The 27,562-nt window shown below is 37.3% G+C and overlaps 1 protein-coding gene across 2 annotated transcripts in view; it reads left to right on the forward strand.

Moving 5' to 3' along the window:
* The first annotated feature begins 11,879 nt into the window (after nt 1-11,879).
* Nucleotides 11,880-27,562, forward strand: part of lama5 (laminin, alpha 5) — a 114,641-nt gene continuing 98,958 nt past the window's right edge. For both annotated transcript variants that reach the window (XM_067372383.1, XM_067372384.1), the window contains exons 1-2: nt 11,880-12,345; nt 16,393-16,545. In XM_067372383.1, the coding sequence (XP_067228484.1) occupies nt 12,085-12,345; nt 16,393-16,545 (414 nt within the window). In that variant the 5' untranslated portion in view covers nt 11,880-12,084. The remainder of the gene's footprint in view (nt 12,346-16,392; nt 16,546-27,562) is intronic.

Raw genomic sequence — 27,562 nt, forward strand, 5'->3', positions numbered from 1 at the left:
GGTTTCTTGAACATGACAATGAGTTCACTGAACTCAACTGGTGAGTGTGTTTCTGTGCACTCCACAGTCAGAAGACATCACCACTAGATGGCGGTAAGGATCAACTAATCAACAGTTGGGCTGTTGGACTGAAAATCCTCAGAAATGAACATGCTTGTGCCTTTAAGAGGCTGTTTTCACTCACTGTCTCTCTAGTTTTTCTACTGTGAGTATATGGTTGCTTTAGAGCAGTCATTACATGAGGAGTACGGCTCAAGCTTTGAGAGGAGAGTCCATTATTAAGGAGTGTGTGGGAGATTACAGCTCTTCCTCTCTCAGTGTGGAACTGAATAACAGAGTAATAACTGTGTAGGACCAAACAGGTGTGCTGTGTTTCTCTGTCATCAGGCCTGGAGTCTGAGAACACGTTTGTGTGGGTGGAATGATGAAATTTAGCTGCTATGTTACAATACAATCCTGTCATAGAGGATAACTGTCATGGAAATACTTTTTACTTTTAGTATTTATTACATTTTGTAGGTCATCATGACACTTTCCCCTTGATAATAACATAAGATTCAAACGTCTGATGCCATATTGAACATCTTTAGAACTGGAAATAATATTTTTTTGGTGGAACATACCAAATACGAAACTTGTTTAATTTTTATCCACCTTTAAGTTAGAAATAAATTAGAATGTTTAACACACTTCTATATTTGTGACAACTGTTGTGATTTCACCTGCTCCAGCATCGCCCTGTTCAGTTCAGTCTCTCTCACACCGTTCTTTTACACAGCTGCGGACAGTCTGTTGTTAATCAGAAAGAAAGACATGCTGTTATTTTCAAACACTGGGTTTTCTGTCTCCCATCTCTTACTTGTCTCTCTGTGCTTCGTTAGTGTCACTGGACACACAGCTTTTCTTACAGAGGTCATTTATCTCCCTTCAAGTACAGACGCCACAAAATGCCTGTGGCCTTTCCTCAAGAAGACAGAAGGGTCTTAAACTTGCAATGATTTTCATACCTATTTATGGAAATACACAAAATCCTGGTATCATGCAGTGAAAACACTGACAACTAGTCATTACATACTTTTTACATTTCTTTATCCACCTTATTCCTGACGAGCCCACTGTGTTTTGAATTATGGGTGGCACTTCCGGTTTGGGGAGCTTCCATTCAAAAAGACTGAAATTAATCGTTTCAAATCATAAGGTTGCCCTACAAATAAAGCTGGTTTCTCAAATACCCTTTCAGCAAACAATTCTTAAAAAAAACCTTTTTTTTCTTAGTTTGAAGAACATTTTAAAACACCTAAAGAAGATTTTTCCACTCTGAAGGACCTTTAGTGCAATGGAAAGGTTCATGGATGTTAAAGGTTCTTCATGCAACCAGATGGCAATAAAGAACCTTAAAGAAATTATATGCCTACAAACTAAGGTGTCCAGATATTTCATTGTTTGCACATGTGTGGTACAGATCATCACATCAATGACTCCACTGCTGAAGGAGTGAACCCAACTAACAAAAAATATGTTCTGAGAACGTTTTGCTAATGTTTTCATTAAAGGTGCAATATATAAGATTTTCTGTCCACTATAGGCCTGTTCAAAACATAACACGTAGCTTGATGATGGCAAGTTTGAACGTTGAATCTTGGGACATGTGGTCTTCACCTCAACGGCCGGTGGAAAATAATCAGGATATGACTCGTGAAGGAATCATGTTCATGGATGTGATTATTAACGTTACTGTAGTATGAAGCAGAGCAGGAGCGAGTGTTGTGGAGCTGAACGAGGAGCTGGAGCGATTGATCAACACACGCCTCACGAGCAGCGGGACTTTTATTATGACACAGTCGCCGGCGCCGCTTCCGCTTTTCCGGTCATGAGTATGAGGAAACGCAGCTCTGTTTATCATATTAGATACATTTGAGAGTGTTGAAAATGATGTTATTATGTTACTCTGTGCGTTCGCTCGGCGGCTGCTGTGAGACACTGTTACACACTGCAGTAAGATAGATCCATTTTACAATATCACATTAAATGCTGGATGATTGTGTTGATAAATGGCATGCAATTCATTTTAAAACGTATTATATGATGGAGAAAATGCTGTATTACTGTTACTAAAAATAAAGCTGCATCTGATTATGCTATGTTAGCTACTTCACAAAATAGTGTTTTTCTCTGAGGCATGGTAAAGCATGAGACTCGCAAAACATCAAGAAAATTAGATTTAAACAATGAGACTAAACGTGTTGAGCTATTTAACAATAAATAGTTTTCTGTCTATAAATATATCAAAACAGTTGTTCCCTTGACTATTAAAACATGTAATATATTAAAGCGTCTTTGGTGTTTCCATGGTTTCTACAAAATAACAATAACAAGAGTTCAGTACATGGAAATGACATACAGTGAGTCTCAAACTCCATTGTTTCCTCCTCCTTATATAAATCTCATTTGTTTAAAAGACCTCCGAAGAACAGGCGAATCTCAACATAACACTGACTGTTACGTAACAGTCAGGATCATTAATATGTACGACCCCAATATTTGCATATGCCAGCTCATGTTCAAAGCATTACACAAGGGCAGCCAGTATTAACGTCTGGATCTGCACAGCTGAATCATCAGACTAGGTAAGCAAGCAAGAACAACAGTGAAAAATGGCAGATGGAGCAATAATAACTGACATGATCCATGATATCATGATATTTTTAGTGATATTTGTGAATTGTCTTTCTAAATGTTTCGTTAGCATGTTGCTAATGTACTGTTAACTGTGATTAAAGTTTTCCATAATTTCTTACTGTATTCACGGAGACAAGACTGTTGTTATTTAAATTTTTAAACACTTGCAGTCTGTATAATTCATAAACACAACTTCTTTCTTTATAAATCTCTCCAACAGTGTAGCATTAGCCGTTAGCCACGGAGCACTATCAAACTCTTTCAGAATCAGTGTAAACAATATAACAGTATACAATACTCACATAATCAGACGCATGCATGACGAACACTTTGTAAAGATCCATTCGAGGATTATATTAGCTGTGTAAGCTCCGTGGGCGTGGAGCAGGAGGATTAAAGGGCCAGTAGCCCTGAATCGCCTCATTTATAATGATGCCCCAAAATAGGCAGTTAAAAAAATGGGGTATTTTGAGCTGAAACTTCACAGACACATTCATGGGACACCTTAGACTTACATTACACCTTTTTAAAAAAAGTTCTAGGGCACCTTTAAGTAAACGCTATTTCTTAATGTTCTCAGAACATTCAAAATGTTTTTGTTTTGTTTTTTGTCTTGGTTATGTGAACGTTAGAAAAACATTTTAGGAAATGTTTGATTTTATTATTTTGCAAACATTATGGGAACGTTACTTTTGAATGTTCTCTAAGCTATCCGTAACAAGTAGTAAGTATTAAAAAAAAAAAAAAAAAAAAACATTAGAAGAATGCCCAACTAAAATGTTTCAGAAAAACGTCCCCTGAATGTTTTTGTGATAACATTTTGAGAACATTATTAAAGACCAGATAACTTTGAACGAACATTCTATTAACATTACTGGAAGAACCTTTGTTCATAACTTTGAGAGAACCTTGCTAGAACGTTCTGAGAACATTCCCTGTTAGCTGGGAAATTGGTTAGTGTTTTCCCCCCAATTAATTGTTGTGTTATACCCCTGACAAAAGACTCTCATTTCTTCCTCCCAGACACCAAAGAGCCGCAACCATTGTAGCCATAAAAATAGAGACCGTTCAACATTTTCATTCATTATTGTATTCTGTCTGAAAACAGCAATGCTAATCACGCTAATCTTTGTTTGGTGTGCTCTTGCTGGTGAAAATGCACATCTCGATCACATGTCTACTGCATGTTCTTTGTGAGAGATATACTCTCATTTTAAAGGCTAGAGTGTATTCTGTTTGTCTGAAATGCTTCACCGCTCACTTAGCGAGACCTCCGGCCTTTTGTTCCTTATCCGCAGTTAGCGCCCTGATTATCTCTTTTCATGCAGACTGAACTTCAAAGCATGTGAGCTCAACAAAACTGAGCGAAGAGCAAGAGGAAGCAGTGTTTTGTTAAATAGGATGTTTAAGGGGGTGCGAAAAATGCTACAAACTTGTAGGTACTTGCCATCCAGTAGATGTGGCGCTCACATGCTAACACAATCGCTGGGCATGATGCCAGTCCAATAAAACTAGATAAGAACTATGCCTGTTGGCTATATATACCTGTGATGATATTTGTTTGATTATCAACATCATTGGTGCCAGCTATTCACTCTTTGCTAAAAATACGTATTTGTGGAATGGCTTAGGCTGCTGGAGAGACTTATCCAGTACCCATCATGCCTGTTTGACTCAGGGATTAGGACTTAAAGACCATGTGTTTCAACTGGAACTAAGTTTGTTGTTGAAACTTTAATGCCGCACTCCTCACTCGTGTCTTTGCTAGGGGCAAAATAATCAGAGGTCCTGTCTTTTGCTATTTCCTTTAACAGGAGTTTGGTTTATGATAGGATTTTCTGCTTTTTATTGTTTGTGCAATGCAGGATGCTGGTGAATGTTTAGCGTGGGTTACCTGTCTTTTTTCTGTGTTAATGCAGAATTAGAGGTGTTGAGCTGTAATTATTGTGTAGATTGAGGGGTTTGACACGTCGAGCAGGTGTGTTTGTGTAGGGGGAGGACAAACGCTGAGTTTGCTTTAGTCTCTTTCTCATGAACGTGCTCCTCATGATCTCGGTAATCTTTATTGGTGGTGTTTGCCTGAAAACACCTAAAAATCCCATAGGTTTACTAAAAACAAGAAAAGCGTATGACCCATGGTTGCCAGGTTGTCACAACAAAACCGTTCAATAGCTGCTCGAAACTATCCCAATCGCATTTCAGGGGGGTCCAAAGGTAAAAATCGTGTTTTTGCATTCCAGGGGATAAATATCATGTTATTTATAGTTGCTTCAAGCTGCAGACATGAAAAAACTAAAGCAGCCCAATTCCGCAGGAAAACTGCAAACTTGGCAACACTGATATGACCTAGCTGTGGGCTTTTTTTTTATAGAAGCCTATTTCCACTTTTGAGTAAAAATAAAAATTATAGTTATAAATATATAATTGTTGTATTTATTACTTTAGTCATTGTTATAAATTATTATTATAGTAAATTTTTATATTCATTGTTATATAATTTGAATAAAATTCATAGTATAAAAATACCATAATTAATAATATAACAAAATATAATGTACTAATACAACCTCACACATATTGTGACTATTTAAAGGTTCACTATGTAACTTTTGTCCCTCTAGTGGTTAAGAACAAAAATGCATGCATTTTGCGGAAGAATGTGCGAATGATGAACCTTCAAAATAGATAATGCTGACAATGAACTCTGTTAGAGAGCTACATATGGCAATGTTTCTGTTCAATACAATACCTTACTCACCTGCTGATTGATTAAAAAAAACTCTGTCTCCATATCATTTTTACAACATTTTAAATCCCTCAGTTCCAATCCAGAATCCCAGAAATGCCAATCCAATGTTGATTCTTGTTTTATTACGAGCTCTGCTGCATTCTCTTTTTGACAACAGACTCTCCTCTGTTCGCCATTTATTTTAAAATGGGTGATTCCCTGTGATCCCTGTCAACGTTTCTTAACCAACCCATGCCACTCCCACACCATACATGTGTCAAAGTAACCGGAGCAACTTTTCTCTATTTATGCATATGGTGAGGGGAGAGAGGAGCAAAATAAAAAATCTTGGTCTGGTTCTCAAAACGCACTGCCATCTGGTCCTCCACCAGCTGGGTGAACTCCTCCGTGATGCCTGTCGGTGGCGCTGGATATCCATTAGAGGATGACGCTCTAGCTCCGTCGACTCCTGGTGGACAGCAATGGATCCTCCATGTTTAGGCAGTTGGCAGCGAGTCCCCATTCCCTGCTCTTCCCCATCATGGTGATTTCATCATGATTTCACTTTTTTAACTTTAGTTAGTGTATAATGTTGCGCATAAACAACATCTGCAAAGTTAAGACACTTAAAGTTCAATGCAAAGAGAGATATTTTCTTTTACAGAAATCACTTTTTAAGGACTACAACAAATGGCTTGTAGGGACTACAACGAGCTTCTTCCCGGGTTGGACATCACAAACTCCAAAATTTAAGAACAAAGGGGGCGGGGCCATGTTGGGCTGCTTTAGAGAAGAGGAAGAGTTGTTGTAGAGTGTTATTGACATGCTGTCATTTTACAAACGAGGGTCAATTCAACACAAAAGATGAACATGACGGCACATGCTAGTGGATGAGTTGAATCAACTCCACAGCAACTACATCAATTTATCCACTAACCATTCAGAAACGTCTAAAAGTTGTAACTTCTTCCTGAGTCTCTCCATCAGTGTCGACTCCGGTTTGAACAATGTAAGGATGAACACCGTTACTGACAATCCTCATTTTGTCTGCGTGAGATTCTCCAGCTTTGTTGTTTTTGAGCTGTTAAAGCTCCGCCCTCTTCTGGAAAGGGGGCGGGAGCAGCAGCTCATTTGCATTTAAAGGGACACACAAAAACGGCGTGTTTTTGCTCACACTCAAATAGGGGCAAATTTGACAAGCTATAATAAATGATCTGTGGGGGATTTTGAGCTGAAACTTCACAGACATCAGAAACTTATATTACATCTTGTGAAAGGGGCATTGTAGGTCCTCTTTAAGACTTTATATCTCACAATTGTGATTGTTTCTCATATTTAAGATGTCATATCTTCATTATTTTTCACAGTTGTGACTATTTCTCACAATTTTGCTTTCATATCTCATAATTGCAACTTTATATCACATAATATTGACTCTTGACTTAATGTTGAACAGTTCAACCACTCAACAATAAAGAGTTTTGCATGGGCATCATTCACATTTTCTTGAGAAAATGTACAAATCTAGTTTTATTTTCACCCTCTCTCTCATGTTCACACAAACATTCAGTTTATCCTGAACAGTCCAGCCTGGACAGGTGAAAAGTGCTAAGAGCCACATCACAGTTAAGATCAGGCCTGTCTGGTCACGTCTGTGCCACATCAGAACTGTGTTTGTGACAAGACAGTTTCCGCTGAACTTTATCAAACAATCTCTCAGAGACTCAACAGATTGCCTCAATGGAAAAACTGGAGCATATGCATCTTGTAAAAAATGTTAAGACCAGCCCTAGTTTAGTCGCTGACCTGTGCTGAGTCTGTAAGGGTGTAACGGGGCGTTTCCACATCACTCTCACTCTTTAAAAGAAATCCCTGGAAACCAGGAGTTCACTACGGCCTCAATCAAGAGGCCTAGAGACAAATACACTGACTTAGCCACTTCAGACAAAAAGAAGCAAACCCCCTTTCTTTCATCTCTTGTATTCTAAGTTGACTCTCTTGTTCATAAAGGAAGTATGTGACAGCTGGATGGCATCTCCTTCATCCTTCAGTTGTGAGATTTGTCTCTCTCTTCTTTAGTTTTTGTCTGCCGTGTGGAATGTGTTCTTGTTTGGAAGTGAATGAGAGTTCAGTTACATTAGCAAGAGGACTCGAGACTTCCAAAGTCAAACAGCGATCTGACCTCTGCTGTTTTTGCGATACTCCTCTGAGAGCAAAGTTCAGAGGTCGACAAGTGTAGGACAGATGAAAATATTAGTGTGTCAGCTTCATTCATTAAAAATGACACGAGTCAGCAGGGGAGTTAAAGTGATAGTTCATCCAAAAATAAAACCTCTCATAATTTAATCACCCTAATGTCATTCAAAACTTTCGTTCTTCTGTGGAACATGAAAAAGATTATTTGAAGAATATTGGACATCAAAACTTTTGGTTGCCATTGACTTCCATTATATTTTTTTGTCTGTACAATGGAAGTCAATGGGAACTAAAACTCTTTGATTATCAAAAATTATCAAAATAATATATATAATAATCTCCTCCTAGAGCTTTCAAGCTACAACCACCAAACTCGGGTCAGACCTTCAGACTGTTCTGCTATATATTTTCTAACTGATCCCACTTATGATTTTTGATAAACATACAAACAAAATTGTGAAAAAGTCTCAGACATTCAATGAGGTGTCAAATAATAACACAATAAGACTTGTAGAGTCTATCACTATAACAAAGCTTTATGAATATCCTATCATATGTAAAACATTCTAGCAACATGCTAATTCATGCTAGCAATGTGTTAATGTTAACAACATGCTGAAACATGCTAGCAACCCTGCTGAAAAATCCAGCTAAAACCAGCCTGAGCTGATTGGCTGGTCTTAGCTGGTTTAAGCTGGAAGTAGCTGGTTTTAGCTGGTCTCCAGTCTGGCAACCAGTCTGACCATTTTAGGCTGGTTTTAGCTGTATTTTTCAGCAGGGAGTGTGCTAAAATTTACTAACAACATGTGAAATCATGATAAAAAACAAGCTAATTATGTTAACATGCTAACAATATGTTAAGTCATGCAGGAAAAATGCTAGTAACATGTTAACAATGTGCTAATTCATGTTAGCAATGTGTTAAAACATGATGATAACATGCAAATTCACGTTATCAATGTGTTAAAAACATGTTAATTCATGTTAGTGACATAATAATTCATGCTACCAATGAGTCACATGTTACCAAAATGCTAATTCATGCTTACATGTAAAAATGCTAGCAGCATGTTAAATCATGTTAACGACATGCTAAAACATGCTAGCAACAAATGCTAAATCATGCTAGCAATGTGATAAAACATAACATGCAAATTCATTTGACCAATGTGTTAAAACATGCTAACAACATGCTAAAAATGCTAGCAAAGTGTTAAATCATGCTAGCAATGTGTTAAAACATTAATTAATGCTAGCAACATGTTAAACAATGCTAGCAATGTGTTAAAACATGATAACAAAATGTTAATTCATGTTAGTGACATGCTAATTAATGCTACCAATGAGTTAAAACATGCTAGCAAACGCTAATTAATGCTAACAACATGTAAAAATGCTAGCAGCAGCGCTAATCATGCTAACAAAATGCTAAAACATGTTAGCAAAAATGCTAATTCATGTTAGCAATGTGTTAAAACATGATAACAAAATGTTAATTTATGTTAGTGACATGTTAATTCATGCTACCAATGAGTTAAAATATGCTAGCAAACATGCTAATTCTCGCTAACAACATGTAAAAATGCTAGCAGCATGTTAAATAATGCTAACGACATGGTAAAAAATGCTAGCAACATGCTAATTCATGCTAACGATGTGTTAAAACATGATAACAAAATGTTAATTCATGTTAATGACATGCTAATTCATGTTAACAACATGTAAAAATGCTAGCAGCAGTGCTAATAATGCTAACAAAATGCTAAAACATGCTAGCAACATGTTAATTCATGTTAACAATGTGTTAAAACATGATAACAAAATGTTAATTCATGTTAGTGACATGTTAATTCATGCTACCAATGAGTTAAAACATGCTAGCAACAATGCTAAATCATGTTAACAACATGTAAAATGCTAGCAGAATGCTAAATCATGCTAGTGACATGCTAAAACATGTTAGCAACACGTTAATTCTAGCAATGTGTTAGAATAGGCTAGGAATATGCTAATTCATGCTAGCAGCATGTTAAATCAATCTGTCGATATGTTAATGCTAACAACATGGTAAAAAATGCTAGCAATGTGTTAAAACATGCTAGCAAAATGATCATTCATTTTAGGAAAACGTTAATTCTTTTTCTTTTTCCACTTCACTAAATTGAAAGCTTATAAAACTTTCATACAGCTTTGCCAAGCCAACATCAAAGTTTGTCCCAACGAACTTTACTCATATAATATTCTTATTCTGTTCTTCAAATGATCTTTATTTAAAGCAAGCAAGTCATACAGGTTTGTAATGGCATCCTTTATCCCCTCAAGAACAGGGCATGTTTGTCTGTTTTTGTCAATGGAGATCACCACATGTCTTCTTCACACATCTGGCTGCCATCTTATCTTGACTGTTTGACAGCCACTGGTTTCATTCACTTTCATTGTACAGAAAAGGTCAGTGTGGACATCCTGCCTATCATCTCCTTTTATGTTCTAAAGAAAGATGAGTTCGAAACAACGTGAGGGTGAGTGAATGAATTTTCATTTTGACCAAAACATGACTCCAGACTTTTGACCTCAGCAGCTTATTTTTCTGCAGCAAATAATGGACTGAATGTGTGTGTGTGTGTGTTTTATGACAAGCAGTCAGAGGGGCGCCTCTTTGCTGGCTGCGTTTCAGGTGGTCAAAATGATGGGTGAAGAAAACACCTGCTCCTCTCCTCCCTCTGTCCCCTCTCTCTCACTTTGTTCTCTGGAGCGCTGCCATTTAATTAAACCTCAGGTTCTGCAGACTGGAAAATGAAAGCCTGAGACGCAGTATGAGGTGTGGAGGAATGTGAACAAGCTCTGGTGGGAAATCTCACAGTGTGGAATAGTGTAAGTCTTGCTGCTTGCTATTACAAATCTCACATTTTCAGACAAGTTACTTCAAATAATAGGCCTAATAATAATAATAATAATAATAATAATAATAATAATGAAAATAAATATAGCTGCGAGGAGCAATTATTGGGGTTCAAGCACTTTAAGGCCTTTAAGCAAATGTGTGAAAAGGTATTATGTTTTAATCAGCAAGCCTGTAACCATCTCGATCATAGATGGAAAAGAGCATTTACAGCAAATATAGGCAATTTATCAAAGGAAATATATAGTTTTTAAAGCTTTTTAACAATTATCGAGGTTGAACCAAAAACCTAGTTCGCCAAAGTTTGTTTTTGAAATAATCTCCAATATTTACCGAACGATTCGATGGACAGTGGCGGTCCTTTGGCAGTTTTCCCCATTCTGTTTTATTAGTCATTGCTTTCACCTGTGTCTAGTTACCTTGTTAAGTTCCCTTTGTTTGTCACGTATGTGTTTTCCTCCGTTCTCGTTCATGTTGATGTGCTTCGTGTTATACTGTTTCATTAGAGTATTTTCATTTTTGGGTGAACTAACCCTTTAATCTTCTAACTTCTGACTGCTTTGTCGGACAAAATAGCGGATTCGGCGTTCTGATTGGTTAGATCGCTTGTCAATCAAACTCCCGGCAAAGGGTCATTTGCATCGCAGCACTTCATTATCAAACATTTGTAGAAACAATATTTGTATTGAAGTGTCTGCTAAAATGTTTTAATTTTTGTTTATTAATTTTGGAGCAACTAATATTTATCAAATATTTTTATTTTCCCTTTCAGAAAAGTACTCTAGACACAAAAGATTCATAACTCTCTGAAGCTTCCTGAAGCAGTGTTTTAAAAAAAGACCATCACTAAATAAGTCTTTGTTTTTTTTGTTTTTTTGTTTTGTTTTGGAGAACCAAAAATATTCTCGTGGTTTTATAATATTAATATTGAACCACTGTACTCACATGAACTGATTTAAATATGATTTTAGTACATAGTTTTTTTTCGTCCAATTCACTGAAAAGTCATTCGAGAGCGAGGAGGACGTCTTTTCTTTAAACAAAGTTATCTAATATTTAAAAGAATTATATAACAAGCGCACGAGTCGTATAAGCTACTTTTATAATACTTTTATGTTGTTATTGCGTCAATCTTTCATTGCATGGAAAAGACATTGTTAAAAGCCATGAAGGGTGAGTATGACAGATTTTTCATACATCCTTTTATATTCACCATGTGAATGAAAACACCACAAACACGAGATTCAGGAATAGGGTCTCCAGCAATCACACACAGCCTGTCATCTTATTCATTGGGTGTCTCAGAGTGAGAGAGAGAGACAGGACTGCACGCGCACCGCACTGACGCGCGCGCACACAGTGCACTGTGAACTCAGCAGCAGCACAGAGGCAGAGCCCGAGAGAGAAGGTGCCCACCGAGCCGCACTTCTGCCTCTTAGTATTGTCAATTTCACACAGAAAGAACCCGCAACGACTTTCCATATACTCTGTCTCTCCAAATGTCCGTGATTAACACCACAGGAAGCTCTCAGTGGACATTTTGACCAGTTTCTACAGTGTTGAGCGTGCGGCACAGGTGAAGATGGCGAGAGGAGCGTCGCGCGCATCGGTGTTTGTGTTTCTGTCGCTGCTGCTCCTCATTGAGGATTTAACGGCGCAGGAATTGCCCACCGGCGGCGTGAACGGATTCAGTTTGCACCCACCGTACTTTAATCTAGCGGAGGGAACGAAAATCACGGCCACGGCAACCTGCGGAGTGGACGAGAACGAGCAGCCGATTCAAGACCTGTACTGCAAACTGGTCGGGGGGCCCGTGTCAGGGGACCCGAGTCAGACTATTCAGGTAAAGATGTGGAAAATACTCACTTTTCTAAGGATTGCATGACTTAAACATGGATAAAAGCACATTTTTGATGTTAGTTGTCACTATAGCTTATACTGGATTGAATTTGACTTTGTGAAATGCATTTTTAATCGTTTTTTGTACTTAAATATGTTAGATGGTACTGAATAATTCCTATAATAATTTTCAAAGGTGGAATTGCCATGTTACCATATTAGATTTGCTACCATAGTACCCCGTCATCATTGTAATATTTTAGCTTTATTTATTTTTTAATTTATATAATCAAGTCAGGACAGAGATTTTTGGCCTGAGGATCCTTCCAAATCTTGTTTTTTTTTTTTTTTTTTTTTTTTTTTTTTCTGAGAGCACCTGCTCAAGGTGAAAATAGACCCTTATAAAGTGCTATACCGGCTCATAGAGACCCCCGCTGAGGCTTCATTAGCAGGAGGCACAGGAGGCACGACTCAGCTTGTTGGCGAGTGCATGAAATGTTTAAACATTTTAAAGAGTAAAACGCAACCCCCATGTAACAGTGCTACTGGGATTTTCCCAGAGGAATGTGTGGCATTCCTGCAGGAGACCTTGAGGGAGACACACACACACACACACACATAGATTTGCACTACACTTCAAAGACTATGTTAATAAAATGTTGCAACTTCATCGATTGTTGCAGGGACCTCCCGTCACAACATCACACATTTACACTAATTCATTTAGCAGACACTTTTAGCCAAAGCGACTTACAAATGGTGAATACAAATAAACTATTCATCTTAAAGAGGCAATAAACACAATACAAACTTTCAAATATGACCACAAAACCAGTCATTAGGGTCATTTTTGTGAGGCTGAATAAATAAGCTTTCCGTTGATGGATGGTTTGTTAGGATAGGACAATATTTGGAAATCTGGAATCTGAGGGTGCAAAAAAATGTAAATATTGAGAAAATCAACTTTAAAAATTGTCCAAATTAAGTCCTTAGCAATGCATATCCACTCACAAAAATAGATTTTTGATATATTTATGGTAGGAAATTTACAAACATGATCTTTACTTAATATCCTAATGATTTTTGGCATAAAAGAAAAATCTATAATTTTGACCCATACAAAATTGGCTATTGCTACAAATATACCTGTGCGAATTAGAGCTGGTTTTGTGCTCCAGGGTCACATATTATTCAGAATAGGCCTATACCATAATGATTTAATTTTACAGCAGTAACAGCAACTATAGTAACTGGTATTTTAGGAGAAACTATAGTTGCTGTGGTTGAACCTTCTTATGAAGGATTAGATTAATTACTAGTCAAAGGAAACTTATCTAATCATTCTCAGAAACCTTCATACATGGGTGAATTTCAGATTGAGTCTGCTCATGTTAGTTCATTTATACTGTTATAAATTAATTTATTTTCCTAGCCTAGTACACAAATAGCTCTAAATATTAAAAGAGGTTTGGGATGATGAAGGGAATGAATTTCTTGGTTTCTTCCAGTGTTTTCAGTGAAAATCCTGCACACTAAACCCCTACAAATCCTCAATGTTCACAAGCAACAAGTGTCTAAAACTATTTGCTGATCACAGCATTTCTGCATGTTATTTATTTATCAAAATTGAGTTTTACTTTGCCTATTCTGTGCATCTTTTGTACAACTCAGCTTATGATGGAAAATTAATTTTGTCCTCCAGTCTATATTATCAGAACTAAACAGGTAAAAGGTGAAGAAAACAAAGGGACAATTTTCCAAGAATTATTTGCATTTGCTATTAGAGTTGTTTGCATGAACTTATGAATTATATACTCCCTAAAAATTGGTGCTGAATTTCAGTTTGCACCCCAAAATTCCTTTGCAGGTCACTTTGCATCTGAATCGGCTCTTTAAATGTCCAGTTATAACTCTTATTTTCATCAACATTTCATGAATTATTACTGCCATTGATATAAAATTAACACAGCTCTTAAAGGGACAGTTCACCCAAAAATGAAAATTCTAGCATCATTTATTCACCCTCAAGTTGTTCCATATCTGTATAATTTTCTTTGTTCTGTTGAACATAAAGGAAGATATTTTGAAGAATGTGTTAAACTGAACAGTTTTGACTTCCATAGTAGTTTTTTTCCTACTATGGAAGTCAATGGTGCCCCAAAGTGGCCTGGTTACAAACTTTTTTCAAAATATCTTCCTTTGTGTTCAACAGAAAAAAAAAAGGTTGTGAGGGTGAGTAAATGATGATAGAATCCCTTTAATTATGACAGGAACTTAATTTTTAATGCATTTAGCATCACAGCCACAGTCAGAGCACACTATAACATCATGATAAACTGGATTGTGGATGGTTAGTGAAAAGTTTCTGTGCTGTAATACCGCTCACAGTAAGCGGCACAAGTGTGTAGTGAATTCACCCTGACAGACAGTGTGAATATATTTAAACTTTTTGACCTCAGAGGGGTTAATTTGCTCTTTCAACCAGTCTGTTAGAAACCTAAGACTTCCTTTAGCAGAGTTTTATCTAGTGGCCGAAGCGTCTCAAGGCCAGGATTAAAGGAGAAGTGTAAAGCTTACAGGTCAACTTGAATGTTTTACAGATAAGTCATTACCTGATCATGTGACGTACTAAAGCATTGTGCATTCAAAGCTTCAAATCATTATTTATGTGACAGATTGATACATTAAACTGCTCAATCAACAGTTTTGTTTTGCAAAGTTCTTAAGGGTTCACCCAAAAATTAAATTTCTGTTATTAATTACTCACCCTCATGTTGTCCCAAACCCGTAAGACTTTTGTTTATCCTCAGAACACAAATTAAGATATTTTTTGATGAAATCCAAGGGTACACTCTAAAAAATGCTGGGTTAAAAACAACCCAAGTTGGGTTGAAAATGGACAAACCCAGCAATTGGGTTGTTTTAACCCAGTGGTTGGGTTAAATGTTTGCCCAACGTGCTGGGTAGTTTTATTTAACTCAACTGTTGTATAAAAATTACTGTATTGCTTGCTTAAAATGAACCCAAAATATGCTGGAAATTAACATTTATTAATATGTTTAATAAATGAGCATTTATTAATAAGATAATGAATAATAAACAATAAACATTTATTAAATTGCTTATTAATAAATGTTCACCTTTTGATTATTATTGTTGCCTCTACTAATTATGTGTCTGATTTTTAATTTTGGATTCATTTTAAGCCAGCCATATAGTCATTTTTAATCAGTAGTTGGGTTAAATAAAACTGCCCAGCAGGTTGGGCAAACATTTAACCCAACCACTGGGTTAAAACAACCCAAGTGCTGGGTTTGTCCATTTTCAACCCAACTTGGGTTGTTTTTAACCAAACATTTTTAGAGTGTATCTGATCCACACATAAGCAGCAATGATACTGAATCTTTTGAGGATCAGAAAGATATTAAAAGACATCAATAAAATGGTCAACGTGACTACAGTGGTTCAATCTTAATGTTATGAAGCAACAAGAATACTTTTTGTGCACAAAAAAAACCAAAAAAACGTTTTCAACAATATCTAATGAAGGGCGATTCCAAAACACTGCTTCATGAAGCTTTACGAATCTTTTGTTTCGATTCAGTAGTTCGGAGCGCCAAAGTCACGTGATTTCAGTAAACGAGGCTTCGTTACATCATAAGTCTTTTGAAACTTCAGTGGTTCATGTGACTTTGGCAGTTTGATACACACTCTGAACCACTGATTCGAAACAAAAGATTCATTAAGCTTAATGGAGCAGTGTTTTGAAATCGCCCATCACTAGATATTTTTGAAAAAGTCGTTATTTTGTTTTGTTTTTGTGCACAAAAAGCTGGCGTTCGGAAGCTTTGCACTGTCTACAGCGTTTTGTTTGCACAAAAAGTATTCACGTGGCTTCATAACATTAAGGTTGGACTATTTAAATGATGACTTTACTACCTTTCTGGACATTGAAAGGCATAATTAATGACATACTTTTTTAATTTTTGGGTGAACTAACCCTTTAAACAGAAACTTAAAAGCTAAACTTTGTGTCTTCCTGTATTAACAGGGCCAGTACTGTGACATCTGCACCTCAGAAGACACTAACAGAGCGCATCCCATCAGCAATGCCATAGACGGTACTGAAAGATGGTGGCAAAGCCCTCCTCTCTCCCGAAGTGTGAAATACAACGAGGTCAACGTCACTCTGGACCTGGGACAGGTATGTTGCCGGTGCATTCCTTACAATTTGTCTAACTCTCTATCACACCCACACGCACATATCGTGTTCAGATTACTCAGCGTACAGTAGAGTCATCTGATACTCGGCTACAGCAGGCGCTTTTGTGGATGGCACATGAGTGTTGAATTTCAAGGGTGGACCCTAAGTTGAATATCATCCATTCATACTCAAGTCTGGAGTATCTGGAGGTGTTTTTTTGTTGTTGCTCTGAACACTTCACGTATTGGTCCTGTGTATTGAGGGTTGTTATTTGTGAATAGCTGAACAGCCAGGGGCATTTAAGACTATTACTTTTTAAACTGTAATTGTAAATAAACATTACATACACTCTCCCACACTTATTCTCCACCTAACGTCCTCCGGCATTCCCAGTGGTTTCTACATAAACAGTCTGCACTGCTTCATGTAGCTTCATGCTGCTCAAATTAGAAAGGGAGGAAGGGAAGTGAATTACTGTCAACAAAAGATTCACATTGACCTCCATTGAGTTGCAGACTCTTCAGAGGAATCTAGCCTCTTAAAGACTTAATGGGAAGCAATCAGTGATCAAGCTACAGGGCTTTATTATGAGAAGCTCGAGTCACGTCTTGTTTTATGACTGTATTAAAGTCATTTTTGTAAGTGGTTTATTACCTGGCTCACACAGAATCTGCACTCTGCAAAAAACAAATAAACAAACAGAAAGGACGTCATTCACGCGGTTCTGCACATTCCCTATTCGATATTTATTTATTAAACATTGTGCTAATTCTTTCAGCTACCAATGAATATCTACTCTCAGCTGTTTTTAACATTTTTTTACCATGTTGACAGAAAATAAGCAATAATGAAGCATTCCAGACAGATGTTTATTATTAACACATTAATTATTAAATTAAGTTTTTGCAAGAAGTCTTATCTGCTCATCAAGCCTGCATTTATTTGATCAAAAATACAGTAAAAACAGAAATATTGTGAAATATTTTTACAATTTAAAATAACTTTATTCCTGTGATCAAAGCTGAATTTTCAGCATCATTACTCCAGTCTTCAGTGTCACATGATCCTTCAGAAATCATTCTGATATGATGATTTGATGCTCAAGAAACATTTATTATCAATACAGTTGTGCTGCTTCATATTTTGTTGAAACCTTGATACATCTTTATCAGGATTTATTTATTTATTTTGATAAATATAATGTTCAAAACAACAGCATTTATTTTAAAATCTTTACCATCACTTTTGATTAATCAAATGTGTCCTTTCTGAATAAAAGTGTTTGTTTCTTTAAAAAGAATCTTACTGACCCCAAACTTTTGAACAGTGGTGTATATTAATATATTTGTTCAATCTGTCCATTTTATATCACTCAGAGCTCTAATGCTGTATATTTGTGCAACGCGGCTATCTAATTTTGGTCTAATTCAGCTGAACACGGCTGTAATATGTGACAGCCTAAGCCCTGTACAACCTACTTTCCTTTCTTTTTCAATCTCTCCCTCCCTCCCCCTCTCTCTGTCTGAATGGAGGCAGAGAGAAGTGACTTGCTTTGTATTGAGTTCCTTTATGTGGCTGGCGTTTTTTCAGTGCCACTTAAACCAGCTTGTTAAAAAGCTATCAGTGAGAAATGTGCTATATATATTAATACCATTACATTTTTACATTTACATTTGTACAGAACTTGTTTTGAGTGGTTGCCAATGCATTGCTATATGGTTGCCAATGTTCTCTGAATGGTTTTTAGCATGTTGCTGTGTGGTATATAAACAAGTGGTTGATAGGTGGTCCAATGCCCAAATCATTTTTTCACCCATTATAGTCTGTCATAAGTTTAAAGGGGTGGTTCATTGCGATTTCACTTTTTTAACTTTAGTTAGTGTGTAATGTTGATGTTTGAGCATAAACATCTGCAAAGTTACGACGCTCAAAGTTCAAAGCAAAGGGAGATATTTTCTTTTACAGAATTTTCTGTTTAAGAACTACAACAAACGGCTGGTAGAGACTACAACAAGCTTCTTCCCGGGTTAGTGACATCACAAACCCTAAAATTTACATAAACCCCGCCCCCGAGAACACACAACAAAGGGGTGAGGCCATGTTATTGCATTACAGTATGTTACAAGTGCAATAGCATGTCATAAAAGCAAGATGACAAGTTATAACTGTAATTAAACTAAACTATACCTGTTCTATCTTAATGCCGCATATATTCTCTGACTTAAAACACGACTTGGATCTTACAAAAGTTCCCACATGAGCGATTTATAGATTATCATGACAGAATATGTTAGTCAATGACTTTAAGATAGTGAGTCTGAGGTAGTCAGCGCTGCTAACAGTACAAAGTCCTAACATGAGCTCTTGAAACTCCGCCCTCTTCTTGAGAGCAGCAGCGCATTTGCATTTAAAGGGACACACACAAAAACAGTGCGCTTTTGCTCACTCTTGTGGTTTGAACACTACACAATAAATCTTCTATTTACATTGTGTCTACACTTTGTTATTGAGAGGATTTGTGAGAATGAAGAACTCAGCGCTGAACAAAAACACAGATGAGTGGATTTTGACTAAATTTAAAGGTGCCCTTGATTCAAAAATTGAATTTATCTTGGCATAGTTGAATAACAAGAGTTCAGTACATGGAAATGACATACAGTGAGTCTCAAACTCCATTGTTTCCTCCTTCTTATATAAATCTCATTTGTTTAAAAGACCTCCGAAGAACAGGCGAATCTCAACATAACACTGACTGTTACGTAACAGTCGGGATCATTGATATGTACGCCCCCAATATTTGTATAATGCCAGCCTATGATGTTCCCAACATTATGAAAGGCATTAGACAAGGGCAGCCAGTATTAACGTCTGGATCTGTGCACAGCTGAATCATCAGACTAGGTAAGCAAGCAAGAACAACAGCGAAAAATGGCAGAAGGAGCAATAATAACTGACATGATCCATGATAACATGATATTTTTAGTGATATTTGTAAATTGTCTTTCTAAATGTTTCGTTAGCATGTTGCTAATGTACTATTAAATGTGGTTAAAGTTACCATCATTTCTTACTGTATTCACGGAGACAAGAGTCGTCGCTATTTTCATTTTTAAACACTTGCAGTCTGTATAATTCATAAACACAACTTCATTCTTTATAAATCTCTCCAACAGTGTAGCATTAGCCGTTAGCCATGGAGGACAGCCTCAAATTCACTCAGAATAAAACTTTAACATCCAAATAAATACTTTACTCACATAATTCGAAGCATGCATACAGCATGCATGACGAACATCTAGTAAAGATCCATTTGAGGGCTATATTAGCTGTGTGAACTTTGTAAATGCGCTGTAATATAGTCGATGGCTCGTGTGGCAGGAAGCACGCGTCTTAAAGGGGCGGCGCCGAGTGTAAATCAGTGCATTGTTAATGATGCCCCAAAATAGGCAGTTAAAAAAATTAATTAAAAAAAATCTATGGGGTATTTTGAGCTGAAACTTCACAGACACATTCAGGAGACACCTTAGACTTATATTACATCTTGTGAAAGAACGTTCTTGGGCACCTTTAACACCCCTGATTGGCCACTGCGTTCAAGAGATCAACAAACATGTCTGTGATTGGCTACACCACTGCAAAAACATGTAGAAAATGGAAACAGTTAATGTTCTCCAGAACACAAATGCAAATACGCACTGGAGCGTTTACCAAATCTGTTTCATCAATATGATATATTATACAGTATCAGCCGAGGGCGTTCAGTTCTTATTCTTCTGAACCAGTCTCTGGTTCAAATTAATATGGTTGAGTTAAGCAAATATTTACACTTGCCATTGTGTAGCATTTACTACAGTTGACTGAGTGGATCAGGTAGTCCGAGGTGTGATTGAGTGGAGGCGGGGACTAATTTGCATATTCCATATTCCATGTATAAATGAAGCAAGGGTAAAAAGTGTTTAAATATTTCATTGTGATTATCAAAGATGAGTTTAAAGGGATACAATTATTAGTGACTGCAGGGGTACTTACACCATGATTGATTTAAACCATGTACCCAGAGAGTTTTTGTCCTAACCACCATGACAGTCATACAGAGGATTATATTTGCATACAAAGTAAAAAATTGTGAATTTGATTATGTACTTGCTTATCCAGTTGGTTATAAGTGTGAGTGCCCACACGCTCTTGTGATTTTTGATTGATTTTGCCACGTCTCGTAGTTGTGTTGGTCTAGTGTAGACAGACAAACATTACTTGTTGCTGGAATTTTATTGCATCGCATCTGGTTAGGTTTGTTCAGAGCCCTAACCATAAGTATGAGGAGCAATAATAGTGATGCAGGCGCATTCTGACCCCTCAGAGCAAATGAAATGGATTGGAATGTTAGTTACTCAATATCTGCCTCAACCTGCTCAGGAACAAAACGACCCTCCCTGTCAAAGGTCATGTCTCTCTCTTCTCTCACTCGCCTTCTTTCTCTAAATACATTAATTAATTCTGTAGATGTATTAAATTATTAACCAGTGTTTATGCAGGTTCTTTTCAACTCATCTGTCATTCTAGCAAGTTTACTTTAAAGGCACTAGTAATTCGCAAACAGTGGTGCAGTGGGTTTGGTGTCAATTAATCAAATTATCTGAACAAATACTTTTTTTCTCATAATGAGCTGAGAATCAATGAGTGTCATTTAGTGTATGATGTTTTAAAGGGGACCTATGCCCCTTTTACAGGATGTAATCAAGTTTGTTTTTGAGTCAGACTTTAGTCATTACTAAGGCTCTGTATACAAGAAAGCTATTTGCTCTTTTTTTCTGAAAACTTGGCCACTGAGTAAATTCTCTCTGCCTTTTGCGTATTCAGGTTTGCTGACATAGGTTTGGAGAAAAGGTGTGTGGTTGAATGCATGGCGGCAGTCTAAATCAGTCTAATGAAAAAAAAAAGCAAAAACTAAGCTTAAAACACTTACAGCTCCTTTAAGCTGAAAATTGTTTTCCATTTTACTGTCTGAGCTCTCCTAGCCAAATGCTGACTGGTAATATAACCTCATTTGTGTGTGTAATCCCCAGGGCACATTAATTAAATATCACTGAGAGTTTAGCTTTAGAGACAAATAAAAACTTGTCTTGCTGCAAATAGCACTTATGCACTTATCTAAGCTTATACTAGATGATTCATTACTAAAGGTCTTTTCTAAAGAATTCAGTCATCAACCTGTAATCTTTTGACGAAGATCATGGATGGATTTCATCTCATCAGGAAACAGATCTAAATTATACTCCACACTGTTTCAAAACAATAATCAAGTCTGTCAGGGAGACTTTCATCACTCTGTTAAAGATGCAGGGTTGTTTATTTCTTATTTCTCCCTCTAATTCATTACTCATGTACAAGATTGCACTTGCTAAAGTATATCGCAAGTTTTCAGTACCTAAAAATACTCTTCTTCCAACCCTTAGCAGAAATCCTGTGCCCTTTTCTGGGACTCTTTTGTTGCATATGAAACAATAGTTAAAAATAGACAATGTCTAATTCAGAGTTGCACCATACTCCGTGTGAGTGTGTTCGAGTGTATTTTGGGGGGGTGGAGTTGAGTGGGACTCAGTGGGGACTAAAGTTCCCCATTGTGTGCCATGCGCAGAGATGGGCATGATGCCAGTCGTGAGAGCGGCACAGAACTGCAGTTTCCTCTCATTTAGTAAGGACTGAGTTTATTCAATGTCAAGGCAGTCAAACTGGATGTATTGATCTCTCGCTCATTTTCTCTTAAAGTCCCCCTGTAGTCAATAATTGTATCCCTTGAAACTTATCTTTGATTACCAAAATGACATTTAAATGTTTTTTTTTCCTTGAAATAAATTCTTCATGCCTTAAAGTAGCTTGAATATAATGCTACACCCTTGCCTCATTTAGTATACGTGGTTCAATTAATATGCTAATTAGCCCCGCCTCTACTCACTCATACCAGTTCAGAGATCCACTCGTTGATGATCACATGTTGGGGAAATGTTGGGACATTTTTTTAAATGTAAATAAAATGAAAACTAAAAGACTTTCAAATCACATGAGCCAATATTTTATTCACAGTAGAACATGGATAACATAACAAATGTTTAAATTGAGAAATTTTACAATTTCATGCACAAAATGAGCTAATTTCAAATATGATGCCTGCTACAGGTCTCAAAATACTTGGGACGGGGGCATGTTTACCATGGTGTAGCATCTCCTCTTCTTTTCAAAACAGTTTGAAGATGTCTGGGCATTGAGGTTATGAGTTTCTGGAGTTTTGGTGTTGGAATTTGGTCCCATTCTTGCCTGATATAGGTTTCCAGCTGCTGAAGAGTTCGTAGTTGTCTTTCGTTTAATGATGCACCAAATGTTCTCTTTAGGTGAAAGATCTGGACTGCAGGCAGGCCAATTCAGCACCCGGACTCTTCTACGATAAAGCCATGCTGTTGTAATAGCTGCAGTATGTGGTTTTGCATTGTCCTGCTGAAATACACGAGGCCTTCCCTGAAATAGACGTCATCTGGAGGGGAGCAAATGTTGCTCTAAAACCTTTATATACCTTTCAGCATTCATAGTGCCTTCCAAAACATACAAGCTGCCCATACCGTATGCACTCATGCACCCCTATCCCATCAGAGATGCTGGATTTTGAGCTAAACGCTGATAATACGCTGGAAGGTCTCCCTCCTCTTTAGCCCGGAGGACACGGTGTCCGTGATTTCCAACAAGAATGTCAAATTTGGACTCGTCTGACTGTAGAACACTCACTTTGAAACATTTTAAATGAGGCTTGACCCACAGGACACGGCTGCGCTTCTGGACCATGTTCACATATGGCTTCCTTTTGCATGATCAAGCTTTAGTTGGCATCTGCAGATGGCACGGCGGATTGTGTTTACCGACAGTGGTTTCTGGAAGTATTCCTGGGCCCATTTAGTAAAGTCATTGACACAATCATGCCGATGAATGATGCAGTCTGAGGGCCCGAAGACCTTTATTTGATGCCCGTGGTCTTCAGTCTTGTCCCTTACGCACAGAGATTTCTCCAGTTTCTCTGAATCTTTTGATGATGGTATGCACTGTAGATTATGAGATTTGCAAAGCCTTTGCAATTTGACGTTGAGGAACATTGTTTTTAAAGTATTCCACAATCTTTTTACGCTCTCTTTCACATCAATAACTGTTTTCAACATTGATAATAATCATAAATGTTTCTTGAGTATCAAATCATCATATTAGAATGATTTCTGAAGGATCATGTGACAATGAAGACTGGAGTAATGATGCTGAAAATTCAGCTTTGATCACAGGAATAAATTACACTTTACTGTATATTGACATGGAAAACAGCTGTTTTAAATTGGAGTAATATTTCACAATATTACTGTTTTTGTTTTTAATCACATAAATGCAGGCTTCGTGAGCAGAAGATACTTTTAAAACATTAAAAAAATCTTACTGACCCCAAACTTTTGAACGGTAGTATACAATGACTGTAGTTTTCACTGAGAGTGTGCTATGCCTCAGGTACAAGATCTGCCATGTCAAAATATGTGTGTGCGTTTTCCATATTCTCAGGTATGGGACGTCCCAGTGTGTGTGGCCTGCATACCTTGGCAAACAAAGTTCCCATTGTGCAGTTCTCATCATCTTCCTTTGCTTTTGCCTCACTTTTTCCATCGGATAGGATGACACGCTTTCTATCTCTCAGACTTGTTGATCTATATTCAGAATGAGCTGATATGTTGAGTGATATGTTGAGCCTCTTCTACGATACTCTTGCTCTGTAAGCACATCTCCACAATAAGGACTGCGCAATGGCCCAGGGCCAACATGAAAGATGCTCAGGACAGATGTCACAAAAGTTTATCATGTTTTTAAGTCTTCCAGTATGAACATTCAAGCCATTTTAAGAAAATCGGACATGTCAATAATGTATTATTATTATATATCCATGCATTAGACTTAAAGGCCACGTATACACTGTGAAGTTTCTGGAGTTACAACTGCATTTAAGTGTGGGAGTGAGTCTCCTAAATTATCCCAAAATTGCAATGATTGACCATGGTAACCATAGAAACGTTTTGGCGTCTCTTGTGTTTGGTAACCGCTATTCTGAACAGAGTAATATTACAGTGACAAAAGACTTGTTGTGTTCAGCAGTTTTAACTAGAGCACAACACAGTCAACGGAGACGTTGTATTTTGTTTAAAGGCTGCTTGACAGAGCGTGCTCTTGCAGTGTTGCCATGTCCACTTATTCTAAGCATTTTGGGGTTGTTGTTTAAGCTTGGCTCATACAGTAAGTTTATGGAGTTAATAAAGTGAGCAGGTTGCGATATTTTGCCCTGATTTTCAGCATAAAGCATTTCCATCTATTTAGTATTTTTTTAATGGGCTCGTTCATGTTCGCTGATTTGCTTGCAAGATCTGGCAACATTAGTCAGGCTCGTACTGCTTTCCCTGTGATTACTTGCACCGCACATACAGACGTTAAAATACATATTTTAATGTGCATCAGAGATGTATCTTTCATCTCTCATTTCTCTCGTCGAACGTCATTAACAACTAGTTGTTCAGTTCGGTTTCGTACACACTGCGTAGAATTTTTGTAAATGCTGTTTGTCACTACTTGCAATTTCAAAAACTTGACTGAATAACTTTTGTAGCTTTAATAAGGATTAATCTATACTTAATTTATACAGTGAAGACTGCAGTATTTTTTTTTTACATTATAAAACAGTTAGTTCCTGTCCTTGATTCTGTTTGATCAATAGCTGTGTTTTATTCACGATAAAACACGACCACTTCACCCAACGGCTCCATTCAACCGCTCTTAGCAATGTAAATTGTATGGTCTCAATTGATATTGTTCACTGAAGCTTACTGTATCATGTAGAAGAGTATTGTGGGAAAGACATCGAGTGAGCGAGTTTATTAGCTGCATTCAGATTTAGCATTTTCCTTGAGGTCAATCCTATGTTCATAATAAAAATCTGTTGCGATGTATTATCTTGTCCTTTTAACAGTTAAGGGGTTTTCCCGTGACTGACAGCGCTAGTCAAAGCGTTTCTCAGTTCCGTGTTCACAACAATTCAGACTTTTCATTGTAAAAGTCTTCGCTACTGACTGACACACTCATAAAGACAGTATTTGCTGCCATCTAATGGTGTAATAATGTAACTTCTGTTGCTGTTCACGGTCAGGGACTATTTTTCCGGTGGAAGGAAGGCTTTAGTGAAAGTTTACTTCATGAAAGTTGCATTGATACATATTTTTGGCTTTAATTTTTGTATTGTGTGGATTTTATAAAAGCCATAAGGTACTCGAGGCTAGTGCTGTATCGTGAATCATTCGCGTCGTGCCTAACAACGGCCTTCAGCCATGACTTATTCGCGATACAGCACAGCCTCTCGTACCTTATTGCTTACTTTGATTATTCAATTTCTGTAGTATTTCTTACCTGAATACTACTGTTAGACCTACCATCTTAAAGATATATTGAATTTATTGCTTGTAATTTGTTTATTATTTCTTATTTTATGACTGACTGTTTATTTGTCTTTAATAATGTTTGAACTTTATATTAGTTAGACTACTAGTTTTTACTGTGGAATCAAAATAAAAAGTAAAAAGCTGAAACACCAAGACCAGTAGAAAAAATCCTTAGCATTGAGCCCTGCTTCTGTCTCTTTCACTCTGTTTTATGTTTAAACTGAAGTTGTCTAATTCATATCAGTCCAGTGATACACACACACACACACACACACACACACACACACACACACACACACACACACACACACACACACACACACACACACACACACACACACACACACACACACACACACACACACACACACACACACTTTTTTTTAATGGTGTTTACCGAGCATGGAAATGGGCCTGTTAATGGTAGAGAGAAGAACATACCCAATCTGAACATAATAGGGGGAAACCATGGAGACAAGGGCATAAGGAACAACTTTATATAATCCAATCTATCCTGCATGGTAGAGCCTGAGTTTTAATATGAGCAGGATTGCACATAATGGACATCCATGAGAGTGTCTCGTGCATGAGTGTGAACCATCATTCCTACTTGAGACGGCTGTTAATGGGGTAATTCAGAAACCGCAGGGATCTGAACTCCTGGCCTAAATTCTTCAGAGTCCGGAACCTCAACTTGAGCCATCGATCATGACGGAGGTTTTGTCTGCGGCTTTTCTGTAGCCCCATTCCCCCAGCATCCCTGTTGGCAACTGCCCCGTTTAAACCCCAGATGCATATATCTTCACTGACACTGAACACTGCTGACCTCTGCTCGCCTCCTATTATTTATTAAAGGGGCCATATTCTACACTTTTGTAGCATTTTATTTTTCCTCAAAAGTCCAAGTGCAATGTAGTGTTGTCAAAAATAAAGATTTTTCGATACATATCCATACTGAAATATCTTAAACGCTTCCAATACTTATTTTCAGCAGAATAGATACACGATTCCAGCTGATCTTTCTCACTCTCTCATCTCTCCGACAGAGAGTCGAAACACAAACCCTCCTCCCCTCACTCACTTGTTTCATTTGCTCCTGATGAATATTGTTGCTGTTACAGGGCTTGAATTTCGCCATGGGATCCCGCAGATTTTGTGCTCACATCCAAAGTACGCACACATAAAGCCGCCTCTCAGTACTAAATTCAGTTCTTTTTCACTGCTTATTGCGCTTAAACAGTCAAATACACACAAAATGATGTCAAAATGCTGGTCTTGACGAGTATTCACATAAACAGTCAGTTATGTTTTAAGTGAACATAAACAGTTGAGAAAGAAAGCGCATTTTGTAACAGTATAATGGATCCGTGCGTCAGGTCTTAAAGTGACAGCAGCCTAATATACCTGCTGCCAAATTATGAGATCATATTAAAAATATCTATATGGCCGTTTTTCCCCAATGGTATCGATGTCAAAATTGTGGCCAGTCAAAATGCTGAGTGGATAGTGTCTTT

The sequence above is a fragment of the Chanodichthys erythropterus genome, chromosome 20, assembly GCF_024489055.1.
Source record: "Chanodichthys erythropterus isolate Z2021 chromosome 20, ASM2448905v1, whole genome shotgun sequence".
Lineage (NCBI taxonomy): Eukaryota > Metazoa > Chordata > Actinopteri > Cypriniformes > Xenocyprididae > Chanodichthys > Chanodichthys erythropterus.